At 38.3% G+C, this 23,039-nt stretch overlaps 1 protein-coding gene and 1 long non-coding RNA gene across 2 annotated transcripts in view; one reads left to right on the top strand and one right to left on the bottom strand.

The window, feature by feature from the left end:
• The window catches only part of sema4gb (sema domain, immunoglobulin domain (Ig), transmembrane domain (TM) and short cytoplasmic domain, (semaphorin) 4Gb), a 39,867-nt gene that overhangs the window by 9,826 nt on the left and 7,002 nt on the right, over window positions 1–23,039 (bottom strand). Inside the window, exons 2-13 of the mRNA XM_028029826.1 lie at window positions 22,761–23,031; window positions 9,583–9,731; window positions 9,122–9,184; window positions 8,775–8,873; window positions 7,934–8,027; window positions 7,606–7,719; window positions 6,508–6,662; window positions 2,350–2,525; window positions 1,168–1,306; window positions 857–1,079; window positions 660–775; window positions 264–418 (exon numbers count right to left, since the gene is read on the bottom strand). Coding sequence (XP_027885627.1) covers window positions 264–418; window positions 660–775; window positions 857–1,079; window positions 1,168–1,306; window positions 2,350–2,525; window positions 6,508–6,662; window positions 7,606–7,719; window positions 7,934–8,027; window positions 8,775–8,873; window positions 9,122–9,184; window positions 9,583–9,731; window positions 22,761–22,899 — 1,622 coding nt within the window. The 5' untranslated portion in view covers window positions 22,900–23,031. The remainder of the gene's footprint in view (window positions 1–263; window positions 419–659; window positions 776–856; window positions 1,080–1,167; window positions 1,307–2,349; window positions 2,526–6,507; window positions 6,663–7,605; window positions 7,720–7,933; window positions 8,028–8,774; window positions 8,874–9,121; window positions 9,185–9,582; window positions 9,732–22,760; window positions 23,032–23,039) is intronic.
• On the top strand, window positions 9,694–15,836 carry LOC114152108 (uncharacterized). The gene is made up of 2 exons (XR_003597069.1): window positions 9,694–9,800; window positions 10,626–15,836. It is a non-coding gene; the product is annotated as an uncharacterized LOC114152108 (long non-coding RNA).

Raw genomic sequence — 23,039 nt, 5'->3', positions numbered from 1 at the left:
AGGGAGGACATACGGTGACATCCAGACCAAAGCACTGTAAATGTTGGAAATCTGTTAATAAGCTCAATGAATATGATTTAACCATATATTGATGCTTTTTCAGTTTATATTGAAAACTAAAAAGAGTTGGTGGAAATGTAAATGGTGTATAGAAAATAAAGGCGGTAGATTTATAATCTGTTTTTTTTTTCATGAGTGTGATCTCTGTTTTCTGTATCCACCTCTATGAAAAAACGCTGCGCATCTGTAGGTGCTTGCCTCACCTCTGTGAACGTGACGATATTTCCACACACACTCTCCCATCCCAGCCGCAGAATGGGTCTCTGGCAAATACGCAGTCATAACAGGAAGTGTATCTCGTACAGGTGGACATTGGTACCTGGATCACGCCAGAGTGGGAGCTGATGTAGATGCTTCTCTGTCAAACCAAAAAAAAAAAAACAGTTGATGAACTAAATTGCTTCAACTTTGGCTTGACTTGACAGCTGTTGTGCCTATACAATGACAACAGTGCAATGCACAGCTAGAAGATCTTTAAAAAGATCCTCAGAAAGCCTTATGCAACAGCAGATCATAATTGCTTTTAAATGCCAAAATAAATTTTGACAACTTGAGAGAAAAACAAGAGGGATGACTCATGGCACTGAATCTGTAAGTACCTGTACTGCAGATATCACCATGCTCTCTATTGGCTGTGGTTTGGCAAATATCTGCAGCTCCTCTATGATATGCATCTCTCCATCGACTTCCACAGCTCTGTGCAACCACCCATCATCTACAAGACAAGACACACACGTATTACACTAAGATGATGAAGATTAGAAACAGTCACTGTTGGGAGTTGACTGAACTTCACCTGTTCCCAGAAACAAGACAGTGTAAAGGTTTTCATCCAGCGCCGGCTCCTTGTGCACGGCGATCTTGACGTAGTTGACGCTCCTCTTGAACATAAGTGGCCGCAGGTCTACTGGGTGAACCTGCTTAGCCATCAGCGGGTGCCTCCTGGCAAATGTGAGCACGCTGTCTGGGAGGTCTCGAGAGGAGTTTATGCCCTGGGACCTGTGTACGTCTGTTATACACTGTAGGGAAAAACATAATCCAATTGTTTTACCTATTAAAGGTTGATAAAATCTTTCAGAGTTCAGAGAAGTAAGAGATGAAACTTACTGAACCAGGTCTTGGCTCCGGAACCTTTCCTGTATATTCCCTCCACTTCGAATCCTGCACCTCCATGTATGGTCCTTCAAACACTCTGCGCACATCTGAGAAAGTGTATTGGCAGATGGCGGATGCTTTGATATTCTTCCTGAAATATAATCCAACACCCCAAAGACATGTCCAGAAGACACCCGTTAGGATTGATGATGCAGACAGATCTAAGAAGAAGCTGCCGCCGAGATCCATTTTCAGACAGAGTACAGATCATCAGTGACAAGTCAAAGATCAGTAGGAAGTAGGAATTTATCCAGAAACTTGCAGCCAGGATGAAAGGCCTAATCTTTTAAGAAAATAGACAGGAGATGCAGGTTTCCCAGTTTGTTATCAGTATCTAGTCCCATCATCCACACCAAGAATAACCATTGGTTCTCTTCACCAAATTTGCAAAACTAAAATAACTCCCTCCCTCTGAGTCATAAGCAGAACTGATCTGTTTTTTTGTCCCAAACCTGTGAAAAGACAAGATCAGAAACTGGTAATCACAAACCAGGTGGCTCCTACTCTGGTGCCCTAAAGGTGAGATTAGTAAACTGAGGGGGTAAGAGAGGGAAATAAAGGGTGTGCGTCAGATTCTTAAATCCATTGTGTCCCCACGTCAGTCATCAAAGCATTCACCTGAGAAAAATGAGAACCAAGTGAAACCTGAGTCTTCAAGCCTCACAACTGGTGACCAGTATGGCTCAGGGGCTTAGTCATTCTTCCATGCTTGAGCTGATGTACATTGTAGGAAGAAGGAAAAGTAAGAAAGAGTAGAAATAAAGAATTTCCACAGCCATTTCATTGTAAATAATTTTGGGCTGTTTTTCAGTTCATAACTCCTTTTTTTTTTTTTTTAATTTGCACCATTTATTGCTTTTATCCAAAACTAATTTGGAAACTAATTATATCATATTAATGTATGTGGTACCTTTTTATATTCAGCTCTTATTGATTTGACAAGTGAAACATTTCCCAACAGACAAAATAAACTATTCCAGTTCCTTCTTTATTCAAACAGTAGGACTGTCTCACTTTCTATTATTTGAACTTACACACACACACACACATATATATATATATATATATATATATATATATATATATATATATATATATATATATATATATATATATATATATATATACTCTTACCATTCCAAGCCAAAAACGCCATAAAAGATGCTGCTTTGCACGTCTCTCCCCTGCAGGACAAACACATCACGCAGGATATTGAGGTGAAGCTCATACTCTGGGACTGAACACACCATTCTGGCCTTAAGGAAGGTGGTCCACTTCCGCTGCAGAGTCCTCTGGCCACCCCAGTCATTCTGCAGGCAGAGGAAGCAATGGACACATAGATTGAGTGGATATATTTTTGACTGTACAGTAACTACACAAACCCCACTTCAGATTAAGCTCAAGCAGAATATTTAATTAAGAAGTTAAACTCAAATATGTGGATTCTTTATAGACAGAATTATACATTTTGAGCTTTTTTCTGTTTTATTTGATACTAGTTTACAGTTTACAAAATGTGATTCTCAGAAAACATTACATGAGACAAATTTTTAAAATATTCATTTTAAAAAAATAGGCATGTTACCTTTACACTCATGCGGTATTCACAATCTGTTTGTTGTGGATCTGTATTACTTTAGTTTAGGGTTTTCCTCTATTTGTGGACTTATGTATGTTAGTATTTTCCCTTGTTCTACATTTCCGGTTATTTTTAGTGTCTACTCTTGTTTTGCTAGTACCTTCTTCTCAGAGCATCAGCTGCAGGAGTATCTGTACTCCTGCAGCTGTCTCTCACTTGTGTTATACTTCAGTAATCATCAGCCTCCCCAGCAGAAATAGCTCTGAGTTTTATCAATCAGCATGAGATCATCTGTTGCCCCAGTCTCCTGTTGCATTCAGCCTGGTTTCTAAATCTGTTATTAAATCTTTATAGCACCACGATCCCGTCTACGTCGTCTCTGCATTTGAGATCCATTACAACCAGAAGCCCTGGAAGCGGAAGACTGCTGACTTGACAGTTGTCCTCCATATGGTTCATTACACCCTCCGCAAGGCAGGTACCCGACAAACGCTATAGCAAGAGAAGCTGGTTGTTCAGAGGGCTAAATCCAAGTCTATTAACAGAAACCTGAGGGGAAGGAAAAAATGTGGTAGAGAAATAGACGCATAACTGTAGCCTTGAGAGGGTGGTGAAACAAAACCCATTCAAGACAAGAATTTGGGGGAGATTCACATGGCACAGCCTGTGCCTAGATTCAGAGTTTCAAGAATCTCCATATGTAGACATATCCTAGACATGGACCATAACGATTATATTCCTTGGTTTAAGCCACTTCTGACCCAGAGACTTCATCAAAAGCATCTTAACCAGGCCGAGGATTGAATGACCAGAACTACTGCTCCATGGTCCAAAAATAACTTTTCAGATGAAAGACGATTTTGCATTCTACCAGGGAAAAAAAATTCCCAGAGCTTAGAGAGAAAGAAATTGTGGCAAACAGAATCTAATATGCTTTAACAGTCAGTGATGATTTGAGACATCATGTCATCTGCTGGTGTTAGTCCGATGTGTTTTATCAATGGCAGACTGGCTAGAGCCGTAGTCTGGCAAGAAATGTTAGACTACTTCATGCCTTCACAGATTCAATGGATTATTGAATCTAACATCAATAAACATTGAATCTGTTATTAGATTATAACAGATAATTATGTCTGTTAGCCATAATTATCAAAATCACCAGACATATACTATTGAAATTTATAAATCTATCGTATGTGCAGTTAATGTAGATAATGAGTGGGTCTCATTTTCACTAAAATTAACTAATTTTGAATGATTTTCATATTTATTGAGATGCACCTATGCACACTATGGGAGATATATACATCTTGTAGATCAGACTGAAACAGCTGCATTTTCCCTAATTACATTTCATCCATAGTGTTAAAGGGTACTGCAGCAAAATTGTCCTTTAGTGCTGTTTGTTCAGAGGTAAATAAAGAGATAGACACTTATTTTTTGTGTGTCTGGAGATTTCAGCCTCATCTTTCCGTATTTGAGTTGTTGGGGGATGTCTGTCATACATCAGTCCGCACTGCCTGCCTCATCCTCCCACACCAAATGGCAAAGTGTTGAAAATCAACATACGACACACACACACACACCTTACATATTAAGACGCTTCCATCAACGCTAATAATGTTTCTTTGTAATAAAAAAGGGAAAAGATGAAGACAGTTTTTCACAAAATAAAATGTCACATGAGTTCCTAACAAAGCGTGGTCCTGGATAATCATGAGAAAATAAGCATTTTATCCAAAGATGATTCGAGGTTATTGTTGTGTACGGAGCTTAAGGGATGTACTGGCAGATTACAATTTCTGTCAATCAAAGCACAAGAAGGGAGGAATAGTCAAAAATTGCAGCAGAGCAATGTAATATATGCCTGTGGGAAAGATGATGTGCTCTGCACTGAACAGAAAAGACACTGAAAAAAAGATTTTTAGCTGCTTCTGAATATATGTGGAACATCCAAATGATCAGGGCATCATGATGACTTTGTTATGGCAGCGATTTCTGCTTTTGGATCAGTGTATGAACCCAAAATTTATGTATTGCACTCCAATTTTTTGTGAAAACAGGCAATGACTGGTAAGGAACTCGATGACAATAAGGAACACTGGTTAGACTCAGAAAAACAACTCCTCAGTGGTTACAGGCCAGAGGCAAATGTCTGTCTCCTCTATCTGTAGGTCTTCCTGCAACCAGCGTGTTGCCTGACTGGGGACTGGCTCGACATCTGCATGTGCTGCTGTGGCCTACTTCAGACTGAGTTATTACTTTCTCGACTGTTCTGACAACTACGCAGCTCTGATGAAGTGAGATGCAAAGGCCTTATTATGAAAAAAGACTCCTTTTGGACCCAGAACTGACCGCTAAATAAATATTTAAATTTTTTTTAGAAATCCTGTAAAAAAAATGCAAATAAAAAAAAAACTTTAAAAATATGCCAGCGGTTGTGTAATCAGTTTTACCCTAAAGATAAAGCTTGTGTTTTGCAAGTTTGGATTGCTTGGAGGGGCTGTCTCCGCCTCTCTGAGCAAGACTTTGCAAAACTGCACCCGAACGAAGCCAAAGGCTTTCAGAATAACATCATCGGGAGAAAGGAGACCAGTTGAGAGATGTTTAGCCTTACAACTATATTATGTAACATTTATATGTGTGTGTGTTTTTTACACACTTGTTAAAACTGTAACTATTTCGTGTCAGTGTGGTATGTGACCGATAAACTGCTGAAAAATCAAGCTCTTCCACCTCCTCCCAGTCCTATATGTATTTAATAAATTAAATCCTTTGATAACTTTATGTTTGCTCAGGTTATCTTTTTTTCTGTTAACTGATTAACAAAATGAGCAAAGTACAAAGAGTTGAAAGATGGTAGGCTATCTGTCCATGGGGCATGAATCACTGTAAAACTCAGAACCTATCTGTCTTGCAGTAGCTGCAAAGTTCATAATTGCAACTTTTACACTTGACAAGAAACCAAAGGAAATAAATTAACATATTCTAAGTTTTCTAGTTCTCCCCCAACTGGGTTCAGTTTGGTACTGATACAAAAATCTTTTGAATACTCTCCTGCTCTGAATGATTTGTGTCTTTTACTATAATTTGACGCTCCAAAGTCGCTATTTTTCCTGTTCAGTTCTGTTGCAAATTGTCCTTTCTACAGGTTTTAACAAAAAGAAATCAAGCTCCATCACCAGCTGAGTCTCTAAGTCACTTCTTTGATCAACGAAGCATGAATTTTAACATAAAAACACTCTAACTACACTCACACCAGCATGCAGAGCGAAAAAAAACCCCAAGAAAAATGTGGTGTTATGATGTCCCACTGCTGAGCACAAGTCAAATGAAGTGAGAGGAGGACATGTAGAGACAGGGATTTTGGGGGGGAAAAAGGAAAGGGTTTGCTTTTGAAGGTACAAGTTTGTAGGCTCGTGGGTGGCCTAGAAACAGCAGCACAAAGAGAGCTGCGGCAATTAGAGACGTCCAACTGCTACTTTATTCAGTGAGGACTTGACTGTCAGCAAAGAGTGGAAGCTCATTTCACCCTGAGTCACTGGTGTAACTGGGGAAATAATCCTGTGATTTTTGCTCTTTGATGGCTGGTGTTTTTCCTCTTCCTTTATGTCTCCCTGTGGCCCTACTAGTAAATAATGTTTTCTAGGGAGAGCATTAATAACATTAACATTAACATTTTCACTCAAGCTTTGCCCGGTGTGCTCTCTGACCTTGCAGACTCGAGCGACCCGAGACACCTTGGTCTGACTGGGATAAGCGATCTGCTCCTGGCTTCTCTCCGTGAAGAAGAAGTAGATCTTGTCATCGTCGCCTATGGAGCTGTTGATGCTCTCCTTCAGCAGCACAGAGCCCACGAAGTCTGCCTCTGTACACACAGATCCACATGTCCAAACACAAACCTATTAGCAGCCAGAAAGGGTCTCCTTGGAAACTGAAGACGGAGCGCTTTAGATATGATTGAATCACAACAAGAACATTTCAGCTGCAGTTCATCTTTTAGGTATATTGTTTTCAAGTCAAGTATTCTGGTTAACACTGAATGAATGAAGTACTGTACTTTGCAAAAGTATTCACACTCTTTTTTTTTTTTACATGGCAACCACATTTGTTTTAGTTTTTTTGTTAATGTAGTTTTGTAAACTGGAAGAAAATATATGGATGTCTTTTCATACACAAAACCCTGATATGTTTGTTGTGCATTAATAATTACCCCCCGTAAGTCAATACTTTGTAAAAACCAGTTTTTGCTTAGTCGTTTGGATTGCCAGTTCTGCACATATATTGACTGAAATATCTCTCCATTGTTCGTTACAGAACAGCTCAATCTCAGTCAGGTTAGATGGAAAGTGTTAGTGAACATCTATTTTCAAGTCTTGCCACAGAATTTCAGTTTGATTTAGTTCTGAAGTTTGACTAGGCCGTTCTAACACATGAATATACTTTGATCTAAATTTCCATTGTAGCTCTGGTTGAATGTCTAAGGCGACTGTGCTGCTGGATAGTGAACCATCCACTTATGCTCAGTTATTTGCAGCCACTATTTTTTTTCAGGTTTGCCTCACTGCATGATGCTGCCACTACCCCATATTTTATTTAAGGTTTTCAGGGTAATGGGGTGTAAATATACAAAATATATATATAAATATATTTTTAAAAAGTATATTATTGGCAATTTACTTAATTATGATGCATAAATTCAAGGAGTGTGATTATTTTTGAAAGGGACTTAATAGAAATTATTATCTTACCACAGATATTCAGCATACAAAAATAACATGTTGCATATTTATGGATTATTGTATATTCACCCAGAAGCCAGCGGGTTGGAGCCTCCTCTGTCCTGAGAGTGGGGAAGGGGAAATTCCTGCGGATGTCTGGTGAGCTCCGAAACTCATACTGGGAGGCTGTGAACATCTCACCATCTGAGTGACCCATCAAAAAAATTATTTGTAGGAAGATAATAAATATTAATGATATGCAAGTGAAAATAGTGGACAGCCTTACTTGTTGCCCACAATAAAGCAACTAATGTATATTAGCAATGATAAACATTAAAATAGTCTCTCTACTTATCAGGATTTCTCCTAGCTGCTTTGAATCCCATCCCACATCTGATTGCAAGCTGCAGAGACGTACCAATAAGGAGGCCAGTGAATCCCTTTGCTGGGTCATATGGACATCTGTCTCTTCCCTCCTCAAAACCAGATGAGAAGTTAAACCTTTCTGTATCCTGTAAAAGAGATGAGACAAAAAATATATATATATTTTCTCTTTTAAACTCAAATCTAAACTTTTCTTTTGCTTCCAAAGAGTCACATGTTCCAGTAATCCTTTAGACTTTCTTTCAGTTTGGGGTCCAGAAAAACATTTTTGTTTGTTCAACAGATGGCAGATAAAAATTCTGGTCTGCTAAATCTTTTTTTTTTTCTGATTTCTGAAATATATTTCAGATACTAGTCATTTAGGTCTGAAGAACTATGTGTACATCTCCGTACACATAGAATAGCAATAAATCAGAATAGCAATTACTTCAGTAATTCATTTCAGAAATAGAAACTCATGTACATTCGGTGATTTATTTTGAGCATTTATTTGAGTAGATTTTGATATGAGTTTATAGCTAACAAAAACCAAAAATTCAATTTCTCAGAATATCAAAATATTATAAAGATAAAAAAAATAATATTTTCCACAAAATGTTGTCATACAGAGCTAAAGGTAACTAAAGGTGACGTCTAATGAAGCTGGTTTTTAGCAGAACGCCACATGCAAGAATATTAATGGAAAATTAAGTGCAAGGAAAACATTGAAAAACTTTTCCTAGATTTAAACATTTTTGGGAATACATTAATATTGATCCAGGTCATTTGATTCTCAGTATACTGTAGACTGATTGGAAGCAAACTACAAAGAAATAAATGGTAGTTTAAAACTTGCACAGCATTGAACACTGCAGTTAAAGTGCAGTAAGTCTTACTATGTAAGCACAGAGAGGTCTGAAGGCATTTGTTCCACAGACATACAGGTGAGTTTCATTGAATCGCTGCAGGAAGCGGATGTGGTTGTAACATTCTGTCTGCAGAGAACAGAGAATAACTGGTTATTCATGCTTTCCAATACACAGACCACTTTATCAGGGTTTTTAGCAGAAAATAACGCTGACATAAGTTAATAGTAAAAGGCCAGGCTGCTGCTAAGTGCATGCAGATTTTAGAGAAAGAAAACTACAAAGCAGTTGGTGTCTAAAACATAAAAACCATATGAACAAACAGACCTCTTTGGAAAGAAAATGAAAGGAGTGTATGTATCGATGTAAGCATGTACCTGATTGTTTCTGCCTTTATTTAAACACTGCTTCTTCTGTTCGGGGCTGGCATTCCAATCAATCTGGAAACAATGGGGTGTAATAAGGATGATTCTGTTAAACCAGTAAATAAAAGGCATGGGAATTGATTATTAGGCTCTATAGACAGACAGAAACGTCACAGAAATAAATAATGGAAAACAAGGGTGTGAATGTGTCAGATAAACAGGAAGAAAAGCACAATAGACATTATTTTCTGACTGCTTCACTAAGTTCTAAATCCAGTAAAGCCTTAAATAAAGTCTTGGTGCATTTTAGCCAATGAGCATAAAATCCGGAGAAACACAACAGGATTTACTCAGACTGTTTGCTTAAGGCTATTATTAGTTGTTTTTTTCTTCTCTCATTAAATTAGTTTTGCTATTTTTTTTCAAACAAAGGAAATAAGTGGGCTTTATTTTGGCTTGCAGTACACACTTACAGTGAGGTTTGCAGATGTGGAGATGTTGGAGGTGTTCAGCGCATATAAAGCTCCTCTGCCTCCCACATAGAGACGCCCAGTCTCCTCCTCTAGCAGCAGGGTACTGTAGTTCTGGGATGAGCCCGTGAAGCCATTGCTGCTCAGCATTCCTGGAGGTATAACACACAGGTTGTGACAAGATTTACTTGCAGCTTCAGAAGTCTAAGATATATAAACAGGTCAGTATGTCATTTTTTCATTTACCAAGACTTAAACCTTGTTACGTTGATAAAACATTTAGAGCATATATTTCTATCAGCAGTTATTGGGTTTCAATTAAGGCAAGGTAATATTATTTCTAGAGCACATTTTCAGCAACAAGGTAATTCAAAATGCTTTACGTGATTAGAGGGAAAATGAAATAACAAGCAAGCAAAAAAAATATATTGTTTAGAAATTAGAATTAGAAATGAATATTGTGTGGGTTAAGGGTTCCAGGTTGTGTTAAAATAAATTACTCCAAATTGTCAAATGGCAAAATCCATTCAATAAGTATCCATGCATATTACTACGGCAACTTTTCACAAGACTGAAGCTTTCAAAGAAACTGTCATTCATAGATGATTTTTAGATTTTGAATCAAATTAGAGGCGTTTTATTATGATTTTGCTTTGATGCATCTGCATGAATATAACTCAAAACACTATACCTTCATTTATGATTTATGATGATTATATTTAGCTATTCCCCTCAAACATTTTCGTCTCATGTAGTTTTGAAAACATTGACAAACACTGGTGGAGGATCACAACAACATAAAAAACAGCAGACGCAGAGCTGACTCAGCTACCATCCTATTATGGCCTCTGATAAAAATCACATGCTGGTGTTTAAAAATGATAGTTCTTTTGTGTTTTTAATCATTTTATTAGAGCAGTTGTTTTTAAATCAGTTTGCTCTGTGAGGAACAGATCTAAAATAAGTTATAGTTGAAAGAGGAACATCCCATGTCACAGGGACCTCAATCCATCCAGCCAGCCAATCATTGTCTTCCTCTTATCCAGGACCAGGTTAACAGATCCAGGAGGGAAACCCAGGCATCATCCCTCTCCCCAGCAAAACTCGCTGGCTCATTCTAGGGATCCCGAGGCGTACCAAGCCCAGAAAAGATTTACAGTGCGGCCACTTCTGGGCATGTCCTGGATCGACGGCAGCGCCTCCCAGCATCCGTGTCTGGAAAACTTCCAAAGAGAGGCGCACCGGGATACATTTTTATCTACTTTTAATGTGGTGGAAGATCAGGTCTAATCCAATACCCTCTGCCCCTATAAACATGGACGACATAAGTGGACTCCCATAACCTCTTCAGCAACTCCACAAGGGCAAAAATCTGGTCCGCTGTTCCATAGCCAGGACAAATTCACTCTGATCCTCATGAGCCTGAAGTATCTTTAAATCCATTTGCTTCTATTTCTTTAAAGTAAATTTCGGTATTTATAAATGAAATTGTGGGCGGTTTGGCCTCCACATTTCTTTGCAAGTATTTCTATCGTAAACACTTAAATGAACATGCTTGGTGAGATGGTGGTAGTGGGGTGTTGACTGCGGGGAGAGGACACAGAGTGGGAATGGGGTGGCTCAGGGAAAACAACATTTCAGGGCATTCAGCAGGAATCATGCCCCAATACTGCCAAATCACATCAGCAGTGCTGCCAAGCCCATCATGACTTCTGTGCTCGAGGATGTGTGCGAGTGAATGAGGGTGAGGGGAATGATTCAAATAGTAAGTAGGACAAATAAGGGTTACTGTGCAGCCATGGAGCCTTACTGTCTTACTGAAGCTGTGCTGCTGGATGCTCTTTTTCCCAGACAAACCAATTTTTCATCCATTGCAAAATAAGTTGGCAGGGTGCACAAAGCTAAATATTTGAACACGCCCCAGTGCCGCACCCGAGAAATGGGGGCAGGTTGCGACTACCGCTGCGAGACAGAGAAAAGGAGGACATTGTTTTTTCTCCTCTGGGTGCAGAAGATCTCCATCTGTGCAAAAATAGGTTTACAGAGCTTTGATTTGCACTCAGAGTTGGCGATTAATGTCTGACTGAGTAAATCTGACATTCAGCAGGATAAATCTCCACACGCAGAAAGAGCAGCAGTCATTAGAAAACAAGAGAATGAAGGTATCAACCATGTTACGCTGAGGGATCCAAGTCAGCAGGGTGCAGATGGGAATATTAATCTCCACGGGTCCTCTCTATCGTCTCCCCCTCTTCTCTTTCTGTTAGGAAATTATAGTAATGTATCCAGCCTGTACTGTATAAGCCAATCGATTTATTCCTGTCACAATTAATCACCTACTGTTTTACTTTGCTTCAAGGAGTAAGCAATATACAGGAGGATCCTTCTTTAACTGCAGAAAACAGTGTAACCACAGCGAAAGCTGATTTATATCCTTATATTTTACGGCCTTCTTTTTTTATTATTATTAGGGTCATTGTCCTGCTGGAAGGGAAATCTCTTTTTGCAACCTCTAACAAGTATTCTTGAGAATTTTCATGTCTTAGCTCCATCCATCTTCCCTTCAACTCAGTCCAGATTCTCTGTCCCACCTGAAAATAATTATCCATACACTGTGATTCTGCCAGCATTTGGGTCTCTTTTTTTTGGCATTTGTGTGTCTACCTGATGTGTAAAGTTAGTTTTCTACTACATATGTATATTGTATTAAAGCCAAAATGTTCAGTTTTGGTCCCATCTGACCAAAACATGTTCTACCACATATTTACTATGTCTTCTACATTGCTTGTGGCAAATTGCAAGCTGAATTTTTTTTTTCTCCAGTATTTGGATTTCTTCATGCCAGTATTCCTTAAAGGTCAGAGTTATTGAGTCCATAAATAATAATAATAGTTTTCATGCCTACAGATTATCCCATCTGAACTCTGAATCTCTGCAGTTCCCCCAGGAGCCTCTTGGCTAATTTTCAGACTAATACTCTCCTTTTCCCGCCAGTCAGTTTAGTTAGACAGGCACATAGGTATAAAGTTGAGCTACACTCTGATTTTAAAGATGGAGTTTTATAACAACAAAATTTTGATTATTCTGAGAATAAATTGTCTCTATTTACTAATTAGTCGATGTCTGACAGGAGAATATTGCTTTAAGTTTAGGGGTAGCAGAATAAAGAGAGCTGAATACAAATACACACCTCACTTTTTAGATTTTACTTAATTTTCCTTCATAATTATACCTTACTTTGCGTTGGTCTATTGCATAAAATGACATCTATTGCATAAACCACACTAACAATTGTTGTACCGTGATAAATGTAAAAAAGTACAATGGGTGTGAATACTTTTACAGAGGGTGTGAACACTGTTACCTGTCGACTGCCTAACCAAGCCAAAAAATGGATGAAGTCAACCAAATAAACATTAAAACCAGTCATCGACTTCCTCCATCTCAGCTGCACTGTTACTGACGCCTCAGCGGCTTTGATTGGAAACAGCCGTGATGATAATGTTGAACGACAAGCTGATTTGATCTGAGATAATAAAACTCAATGAACACAATGAAAACGGTTTGGGGTTTCCACAGCGTCACATGGAGGGAGTTTTTTTGGGTCACATGACTGTCAGCTCGTCTTACTGTCACATGGAGACCGAGGGAGATGACAGTAGCAATTCAGAGTGAGTCAGATTGCCCATTCCTTGGCCAATAACCACAGCCTCTTCATATTAGATCAGATATTGAGAGACACCCACAGGAACAGCCTCACTGGTCAATATGTGGGTTATCATACTGGGCTCAGCCTACATAACAGAGTCAGGAATTAGTCTACAAATTTACAGTAGGTGAGGTTTCTCGTATAGCTCGTTTAAAATCCTTCCCAAGGCTTTTGCTTCATTCAAGGACTTTTTATTTCATATTGTCATATTGCAGGGGGACGTTCTGCTTCAGGTGTATTTCCTGTCACAGATAGCCTTACATATTCCTGACGCAACCTCTGAAAGCAGGCAAAATTTATTGTGCCATTATAATCCTGGGTCTTTGGTTCTACTGTGTTTATGTTCCTTATTATTTCCCAAATATATTGATTGGATGAACTTGCTTGGACGCTACTTGAAAAGTCCTCCAACTTGAAATTATTCCCAATTCTTTCCTTTATAAATCCCTTTCCAGACTCACGAATTGCTTCAATGTTTTTTTCTGAAGCCCTCAGATGACTCGTTTGATCTCAACTTGGTGTTCACTCTAAGGGTCAAAAGCACAACAAACTAGATGTCTGAGGTATAAAAAGGGCAAAGTTTCCAAATGCTTCATATTCATATACTGTGGGATCTGCCTTTATTGAATTTTAGCAATTTTGGGGGGGAATATATGTGAGACTGTCAAAATTAATTTTTACCCAGAAATGTTTTAAATTAGATTTTACAGAAAATGTTCAAATGTATTTTCTTAGTTTTATTGTTTACAGCTAATAAGATCCACATTTCTTATTATTGTTACAGGTCATATTAACTATTCATACATAAATATCCAAATATAAAAAATGTCACATAGCACACCTTTTTTTCACATCCAGCATAAATGATCACATCAACTCTTAAGAATGGCCAACTTTACCATATTATTTCTGAGACCTTCATCCCAGACTTCAGAGAACTAAGAACAGCTCCTAAACTCAAAGGTCAGTAAACACCAGGAGGGAATTTATCTGAAGGGTGGGTGGTAGCTCTTTTATGATGGGTTGGCGAGGGTGAATAATGCAGCAAAGTGTCCTCTCCACTATCCATCCATCCATCCATCCATTTTCTAACACCCTTGTCCCTAATGGGGTTGGGAGGGGTGCTGGTGCCTATCTCCAGCTAACGTTCCGGGCGAGAGACAGGGTACACTTTGGACAGGTCGCCAGTCTGTCGCAGATCCTCTCCACTATAAAGTATTCATTCACTGCACAATGTATAGTTTTAGGGAACTGAATGTGTGTCATTCTCATTACAACAGTGAAAATTTCCAGCTAAGATCATGTTCAGGAGATAGAGTTGTGCAACTCGTACGAAAGAGTTCTGCAACCCAAGGCAATGGAAAGAACACGTGGATTGTGCGTCATCCATGAGTGAGCAAAAGCCTTGGTTTCTGTCTTGTAAAAATAGTGGCAGTATGAAATAACAAACTCAGCACTGAAGAGAAGGGCTTCACTGACACAAAGTGTGGCTGGTCTCAAGGCAGCAGAGGCACAGCGTCCTTGGTCTCGGATCTTGGCACAGCTATGTGTTGTCTTATACTTCCTAAGCTTCAATGACATGACAACCAGATGCGCAATGGGAAAAAAAAGGACAAACTAATATACGTTTTTCAGCGCCTCAGTCTCAGTCGAATTAATGGGCTGTAATTAGAGTTTCTTTTAAACTGCCTCTCTGCTAGATGTGAACATTAAAAAGAGATTTTTCTGCCTGATTTGACTTTTAAGGTTTTACCTCACTGACGAGAAAACAAACTTTCAAAAAGTGGAGCTACAGAATGTATTATCAAAATAATTATCATATATGTGACTTTATTAGAAATTCCATGTACCCTTTTCTTCTAAATAACAATCTTCCCATGATTGCAACATTTTTGTATTATGGTAATCCTTTTTTATTGCTCTTATTTAATATTCAAATTAATTTGGAAAATTCATTTTGTTTTTCCATGTAGCTTACATTGATTAAATGTAAGCTACATTCATCAAAGTTACCTGAGGCAAATCATTAAAACCAGTCTGTGTGTATACTATATGTCATCATTTCTATACTATATGATTTTAGTTTACTTGAGTTTACTTGTTCATTTGAATTTCTGAAATAAATTAAGTTTTTGATGATATTCTAATTTAATGAAATACAATTGTACCTGTTTATTTTGGGTCATTTGCACCACATTATTAAACCTAAGATTCTGGGTTTCAAATGTTCACATTTTCGCTCATTTATATTTATTATGCAGCAGCCTTGGCCCTGGATAAGGTTAGATTTTTTTTTTTTTTTGCTTGTTTTTTGCATTGCAAACACTGAGCAAGTGCCACAGTGACTCACACCAAGTATTCATATTTTCGTGTAGAAAAAGCAGACATGCACTTGAGAAGGACTCGAGGTCAGTTCACCCCTTTGCAAATTCATACACTCATTTCTTGCCACTGTATTTGGTTATTGTTTCATTTTGTACCCCTAAGCAAACCATGTCTCATGTACTTAATGTATTGGTTATCAATACAAATAAAGAACCTGCACATGGATGGTGTGACTATGCCCCTATGTAGTGTCCTGAATTTCCTCACTATAGGAAAACAATAGATATTTCTAATTAAATAACAGACCCTCGCAGATGTTGGTCCTCTGGTCCCCTAAGCTAAGGTTTAATAAATACAACAGACACACATTGTACTTTGGGCTTTACCACAAAATCAATGTGAAAAGTCAACAGACCACTGAGGTGTGCCTGGAGCCATTTAGTTTTCAGGTTGCTTTCTGTTACTGTTGTCCTCTCATAGTATGTATGTATGCTCTTGTGACTGGTGTTTGTGAATCTGAATGGGTCAAAACAACTGCCCTGCATGAACATCTGTCAAGGTTCTTTTCTCTCGCACATACATGCTTCCATGACTCAGAAGATCTGAGGAGTGTTTAATGATGTTTTCTGCTCTGAGCTGTAACAGGTGGTGAAGCCAGAATGTGAAAACTCAGGCTCAGACACATTTGAAATCCTCCATGTGGGGTCCTGGATGATAGTAAATCCACTGTATGTTTGTACATGTGCCACAATCACTGAGACTGTGTGACTTTCTGTGTGACTCACTGCTCACAGGACGCACAGTGGTGAGCACATGACGCAAACACAACCACACACGTGCTCAGACATTTGAGGACAAAATGCTTTAAGGGAATATTAATTTCATTTCATTGGACACTGTCAGAACTGTCAGCTGTTGTCAAATTTATCCACATTACATAAGGATCTTCTTATTTCTTAACCAAGCTCAAGAGTTGGTGGACATAACTTTGGGTTGTGTTATGTAAAGAAATATACACAACTCTCTAAGAAAAGCACAAGTCCTTTAGGATGACAGAGAAGATTATTTTTGAATTTGCTCCAAGTTTAAAATTGAAATGTATCCTTTATAACATGGAGTGAGTTCCAATTTGATTACTTAACACAAGTATATTGTGTTTATTCTTGTTAAACTCTGTGTATATAGCTTAAAAAGCATAAATCAGGAGATAAATAATCTGAAAAGCAGCCAAGATGTCCATGGTAACACTGGAGGAACTGCAGAGATCGACCACTCAGGTGTAAGTTATGTCCTTCACAATTCATTGCTTTATTCAGGAGGGGCAAGAAGAAAGGTGAAAAGTCTAGCTTAAACTTAGCTGTACAATGTCGGACTAAAACCAAACATTTTGGCCTACACGGAAAACAATATATATCACCTCAAGCCCTTCATCCCTGCTGTGACATCATGCTATGTGAAGCGTTTCTTCAGAGTTGATGGAGCTAAATGCAAAGAAAATCTGTTAAAAGCTGTAAAAGACTTCAAACTGAGGAGGACAAAAACCTACTTAAAGTTCACATCTAAATCCTATAGAAAATCTGTGGAAATACTTGAAATTTGCCATTGGCAAATGCTCCCTAATTAACTTGATCTTGATGGAGTGCATCCTTATTTGACAAAGAAAAACATTAGGTCTAAAAAAGCAAATCTGGTAGGCATACGTGTATATGCTGCTATTCAGTTTTCTATTTGTTAAAAACAACTCAAACTTACATATGGACGGATAAATCTATTTGTTGTTTAGCTCTCCAGACAGCCTGTTCTCATAAAGTAAAATTATTCTAGTCTAGGGAATATTATTTATAACAAATATGAAATGAAAACCGCTGTCAGGTAGATATTATTCTGTGTCATGTCAGAGTTTACAACCCAGTTAAAAATGAAAGAAACACAAAATCTTTATTTTTAGCGCTTGTGTGAGAGCCAAGTCTTTTCCAGTACTTCTTCAGCCTGGGAGACTGCAGAATGAGATGAAAGACAGCCAAGTCTTTCATCTCAAATACCAAAAGTCAAACATAACCCATTTGTACAAGACACGGATAGTTTTGGTGTTGTTTCAGGGCTTCCAACCACGCTATCACTGAATCATCAATAAGTTCCAGCTAAAATCAAAGATCAGTGCTAGCAGGAAATCAAAACACGATAGATCTCTCAGTGGAGGTAAAACACCAAAGCATAAAAGCTTAACAGACAGAAGAGCTCAATGGGGAAAACGAAAGGTAGAGCAAACTTGACAAAAATGCTGATGGGAGTAAAATATCATTAGTATTTCAATAGCAGTGGGTGCAGCTAACACTGCACTTCTGTGAATATTAAATGTGTTCATCATCAGCGATCTGCTACCACAATAATCATGCTGGAGCTGTGAACACACCACAATAATAATATGAGTAAACCATATGGGAAGTTAGGACCTCTTCAGCATGCTACAGAACAACAATAGAGAAGGAAAGCGACAACATTTAGCTACACCCCTTGAGTGCCTATGCAAACAGGTAAGCTAGGAGCACTAGAGTTAAAAACACTGCAATTCTGTCCATTTAATTTGGACATACAGATATTTCATATCAATTTTGATAACTGATATACATAAACAATAGAAGTTAAAGAAAAAAAACATATTCTCAACAGAAGATGCATTATTCTCACATACTCCCATTTAAAATGGAAAAACATAAAAGCATCACATCAATTGAACATGATTAAAACACTGTTACACAGCATGTTCAAGCAGATTTCCCTGTGAAACCTCAAATATTGAGTTTGTTGCACTCCTGACTGTTTCTGAGGAAATTTTGAGTCCAGTAAATCCACCAGACTAGTTGTAGACTATGAAATACAAAGTCTTGTGGCAAATCAAAGTCCAGATCTTATCCTTTTGAATAAGCGACATGAAACATACAAAACCCTAATTTTACTCAGCTAGCAAAGACTTATTTATTGATGTATTTTGCTTATTGGGCAAGAAACAGTTAATATTTGTTGTTTAATTGCAATTAAATCACTTTCTTATCCAGAGGGACTTTTTATCAGTTGGACAGACACTTTTCTTTTATTTATTTTTAAATTACTGAATATTTGTCTTTAGTTCAAAAGTGTTTTTGAATTCAATGAGAGAGAACCGGACAAAGAGAAAATGCCAGTAGGAAACCAACACAATAAAGTCTGCCTAAAACTGCAGAGTCATCAGTGACTCTGCAGAGTTTGGAGTTTCGGTTACTCCAAACTCATTTGAGTTTGGAGTAACTGTTTAAAAATATATTTAATTTCACTTTTAATGCTGCTTTCTGCACAGAAATATTATATGATCTGTTTTCTCACTTACATGGGTTTGCTAATGCATTCATTTCTCAGAGTTCTATGTCCCATAAAGTCATCTTCTGAGATGTTGCAATACATATAATACATATATATCTGAGCTTCCACTGATACAGCAAGTTTTTGTCCTCCCACTGATCCAGGCCACCAGTAAAGCACACTGTAAATTAATGAGTAGCCCCTCATAGAAGCTCAAAATTATAGCAAATGCCCTTCCACAGATTTTCCCATCCATATTGATGCCCACATATCGCATATAGAAAAGTTGTCTCTCATCACCCATAATGTCATATGTCTCAGGAGACGCACACACAGTAGACGCACATAGTCGGACTTTACAAAATGTTTTTCCCGGGAGCATCACAGAAACAACACAGACCCTCAGATGGCATACACTGACAAGGATGACAGACATGCTGACACATATGCCCAGCCTGCACTACTGCGCGCCTTCCCTAACGATGAAAAAGTGGGTCAAGGGCAATTTTTTTATAAGCGCCAAGAGAAAAATAAGATTTGTAATGACTGACAGGCTTGAGCTGCAGAACAGAAAAGAGCCCACAAAAAATAGAGCGAGTATGGTCCATAATCCAAAGAAGGAGCAGAAATATGAAAGTGAAGACATGATAGTTTGGAGGGGATAGAATGAAGCAACAGCCTTTTTTTTTTTTATCTTGGATGAAGGAACAAACGTTCTCAGAGAGACTCAGGGAGTCTAATTTGATGAAGTTCTCCAAGTCCATGAAATTTTAATTTGTTTCATAATTCAACAATTCTATAGGGCTTCATTGCAACATAGAGTTTTGAAAAACAATTTCACAACAATAAATTGTAAATGTGGAGTCACTTCCTATGTGTTTTGGCAAGCCTTGTGACTTCACATGTTTTGGTTGCGAATCGCATTGTATTTGAATTATCAATCAGAATGACCAGGTGCATGTTAATTAACTGCTAAAAGCTTCAGCAGCTGAAAACGTTTGTTGTGGAAAGGAATCGCATTTCCACTGTATTTTTGTCCTGGCTCAAAATCATCAGCATGATGATTACAAAAGTATTCACACCTTGTTAAATTATGAATTTCAAGCCACAGAGATCTGATTTCTGCCAGACTAGTAGACTTAAAAAAATAATAATCTGAAAAAGCAAACATCATGCTCCAAATTCTGCAAAACCGTTTCAAATGAAGCTCCCTAAGTGCCATTATACACAAAAAGAGAAGGCGTGGAACAATGATCCTTCCTAGGAGTGTGTAGCCTACCAAAATTGCTCTAAAAGCTCAGCAAAAATTCATGGAGGAGGTCACAAAAGAACCCCCAAGAACATCAAATGCACTGCAGGCACCACATGCCTCACTTAATGTCAGTGTTCATGATTATGTAGACTGATGAGGCAAAAGTGGAATGTTTTAGAAGGTTCCTATTATATCTGGCATAAAATTACCACAGCATTTCATAACAAGGACATCACACTGACAAAGTCCAATGGAAAGGGTCTGGGATATTCCCAAACAGGTCATTCATCCTTGGAAAAAAAATTGTGGGAATAAAGAGGGCTAAAAGTCTTCTATAATATTTTGAAAATACTTATTGCAAGTTATTGCAAATCCTTGATGGCAGTTGTTACAAAATATAGTGGTAGAACCAGTTATTAGGTGTGCAGAGGTTTGGGTTTTTGTTTTTTGTTTTTTTTTACAGCAGACCAGGTTGGTTTGGACAAATCTTTCCCCTTAAATCACAGTTTGAAAACAACATTTTGTATTTACTCACTTTATATATGTGTGATTTTCAAACTTGTTTGATGGTATGAAACACTAAAATGTGACAAGAAAAAAAAAAAGCGAAACTCAGTAGTACTTCTAAAAACACGTCAGAGACCTGCAGATAAGACTGAGGAAAGGTGGAGTGGTACTTCAGTTTAAGTGCGCTGAAGTTCCCACCTTTCAGCAGCAGCAATAGTGGCCTCTTCCACAGTGATAGGAAGCCGGAAACACTAAAGCAGAGGATGAGGGGGTGGGCAGTAAGAGGGGTTGAACTAGAGATGCTGATGGTCTTTATAAATACCAACTCATCAACCAAGATCCCCTTATTCAGCAGCATTTTCTGCACAAACTCTAATCAGGTCCATGGAGCTCAGGTCTTCTTTTATGGAGGCCTCCTGTCTATTGTTTCATTAGAAGTGTTTGCTGAGCCGTGTGATCTAGGACAGGGCTTGAGAGAGGCGATTAATAACTCTGAGCATGAAGGAACCGTCTTCAGGGCCAACTTTAAAAACTGTGCCACTTTAACACGGAAGGGAGGAGGCAGCAGCAGCAGCAGCAACAAATAAGGACAGTCAGGTTGTTATTTAGTTGCTGTGTGCATTTGTGTTGTGATACCACAATATGTCTGTGGTTTATTTATATCAACAAGCAGTGTTCATAAAAACTAGTCACTAGCCAGGTGTTGTATTTCTTGGGACAAAGTTAAGTCAGAGAAAAAATGTCCAAACTCCAAGTTGGGCTTTTAAATCTGTGGTTGTGGGGATGAAAAATGCACTTTGCTGAATAATTTGTGTCTATTTATGGGAACCATTCCTAAGACAGTAATTTAGATCCAAATGCCATACATAATATTGTCATTTTATAGGAACTCTAAACTAATTACAACATAATTTGTTTTTCAAGCGTTTGCACACTTGGTCTCATATACTCCAGAGTAATTGATTGGGATTGAAAGTGACAGACCAGCACAAAGCAGGGCATAATTATCAAATGGAAAGAAGATTATACATTGTTTTGTATGGATTTGTATTCAGAATCCCATGAGACAATTCATTATAGAACCACCAATTAAGTCTTCTGGATATGTATCTATCAGCTTTGCTCATCTGGGGCTGAGATTGTTGCCCATTGTTTTATGCAATATGACTCAAGCTAGTCAAATTTGACAGAGAGCATATGTTAACACTGATTTTCAAGTCTTCCCACAGTTTTTCTGCTAGATTCAAGTCTGGACTTTAACTGGACACCACACTGAGTGCTTCTGGATGTTAAACCTCTGTCCTAGTCTCAAGTCTTTTTCTGGCTCCAGTAGGTTTTCCTTCCATGATTTTCACTTTATTTAGCTCCATCTGTATTCCCATAAACTTTGACCAGTTTCCATGTTTCTGCATGATGCTGCCAAAAGGTTCAAATTTTTCTCATCAGACCACAGCACTGTTTTCATATACAAGCAGAGTTCTTACATTCTCTCCTCTCTTAAAGACTAGAATTGTGGAGGGCAGACTTGTCTTACCTGAGCTGTGGATTTCTGCCACAATCTGGAAATCTTGGTGGCTACTCTGATTAATTCACTCCTTGCCCAGCCTGTCAGTTCAGTCTGAGAGCCAAGTCTTGCAGTGGTGCTATATACTCTTTCTATTTTCAGATGACGGATTGAACAGAGCTCTGCAAGATGTTCAGATATTATTTTATAGCCTAACCTTGCTGAGCATTTTCCACAGCTTTCTTTTCACTTATTAGGTGACTTCTGAGGGCAACTTATTGCACTATCTTTTATTTAGAGTTTCCAAATGAAAGAGGGCTAATGCTAATGTACATCAAGCAGTATGCTTGCTTGTACAAAAGCAAGAAGGTTCAGACTTACGCACTGCTTTGTCTGTTTGTCTATCACATAAAATACAAAGAAAAAACATTACATTTTGGGGGTTTAATTGACAAAATATGAGTATTTTTAATGGTCACTCTATAAACCGAATTCAACCCTATACGCCTCTCTAAAAAATAAGACAGAAACCAACATTTGACTCCCACCTTTGTGGAAAATAGTCGTCCTGGGAGTGACGTCCAGGTCCAGCGATGGGCTGAAGGGAAATGCCCACAGCTGAGACAGCCTGTTGAGGAGCATCAGCAGCAGGAGCAGGAAGGGCTGAATTGATTTCTGGTCCCCCATGTTTAACACACTGACCCGGGTCCAATGCAGCGCTCAATTTGTTGGATCCAAAAAAATGCAAGTGTCTGCAAAGTGTGTATCTTCTTATTCCAGCCTCAGACACACACTTTCATTATCCTCCAGTCAGTCCGTCTGTGCAG

Source organism: Xiphophorus couchianus, chromosome 10 (assembly GCF_001444195.1).
Source record: "Xiphophorus couchianus chromosome 10, X_couchianus-1.0, whole genome shotgun sequence".
NCBI lineage: Eukaryota > Metazoa > Chordata > Actinopteri > Cyprinodontiformes > Poeciliidae > Xiphophorus > Xiphophorus couchianus.
This window is presented reverse-complemented; position numbering and strand designations above follow the sequence as displayed.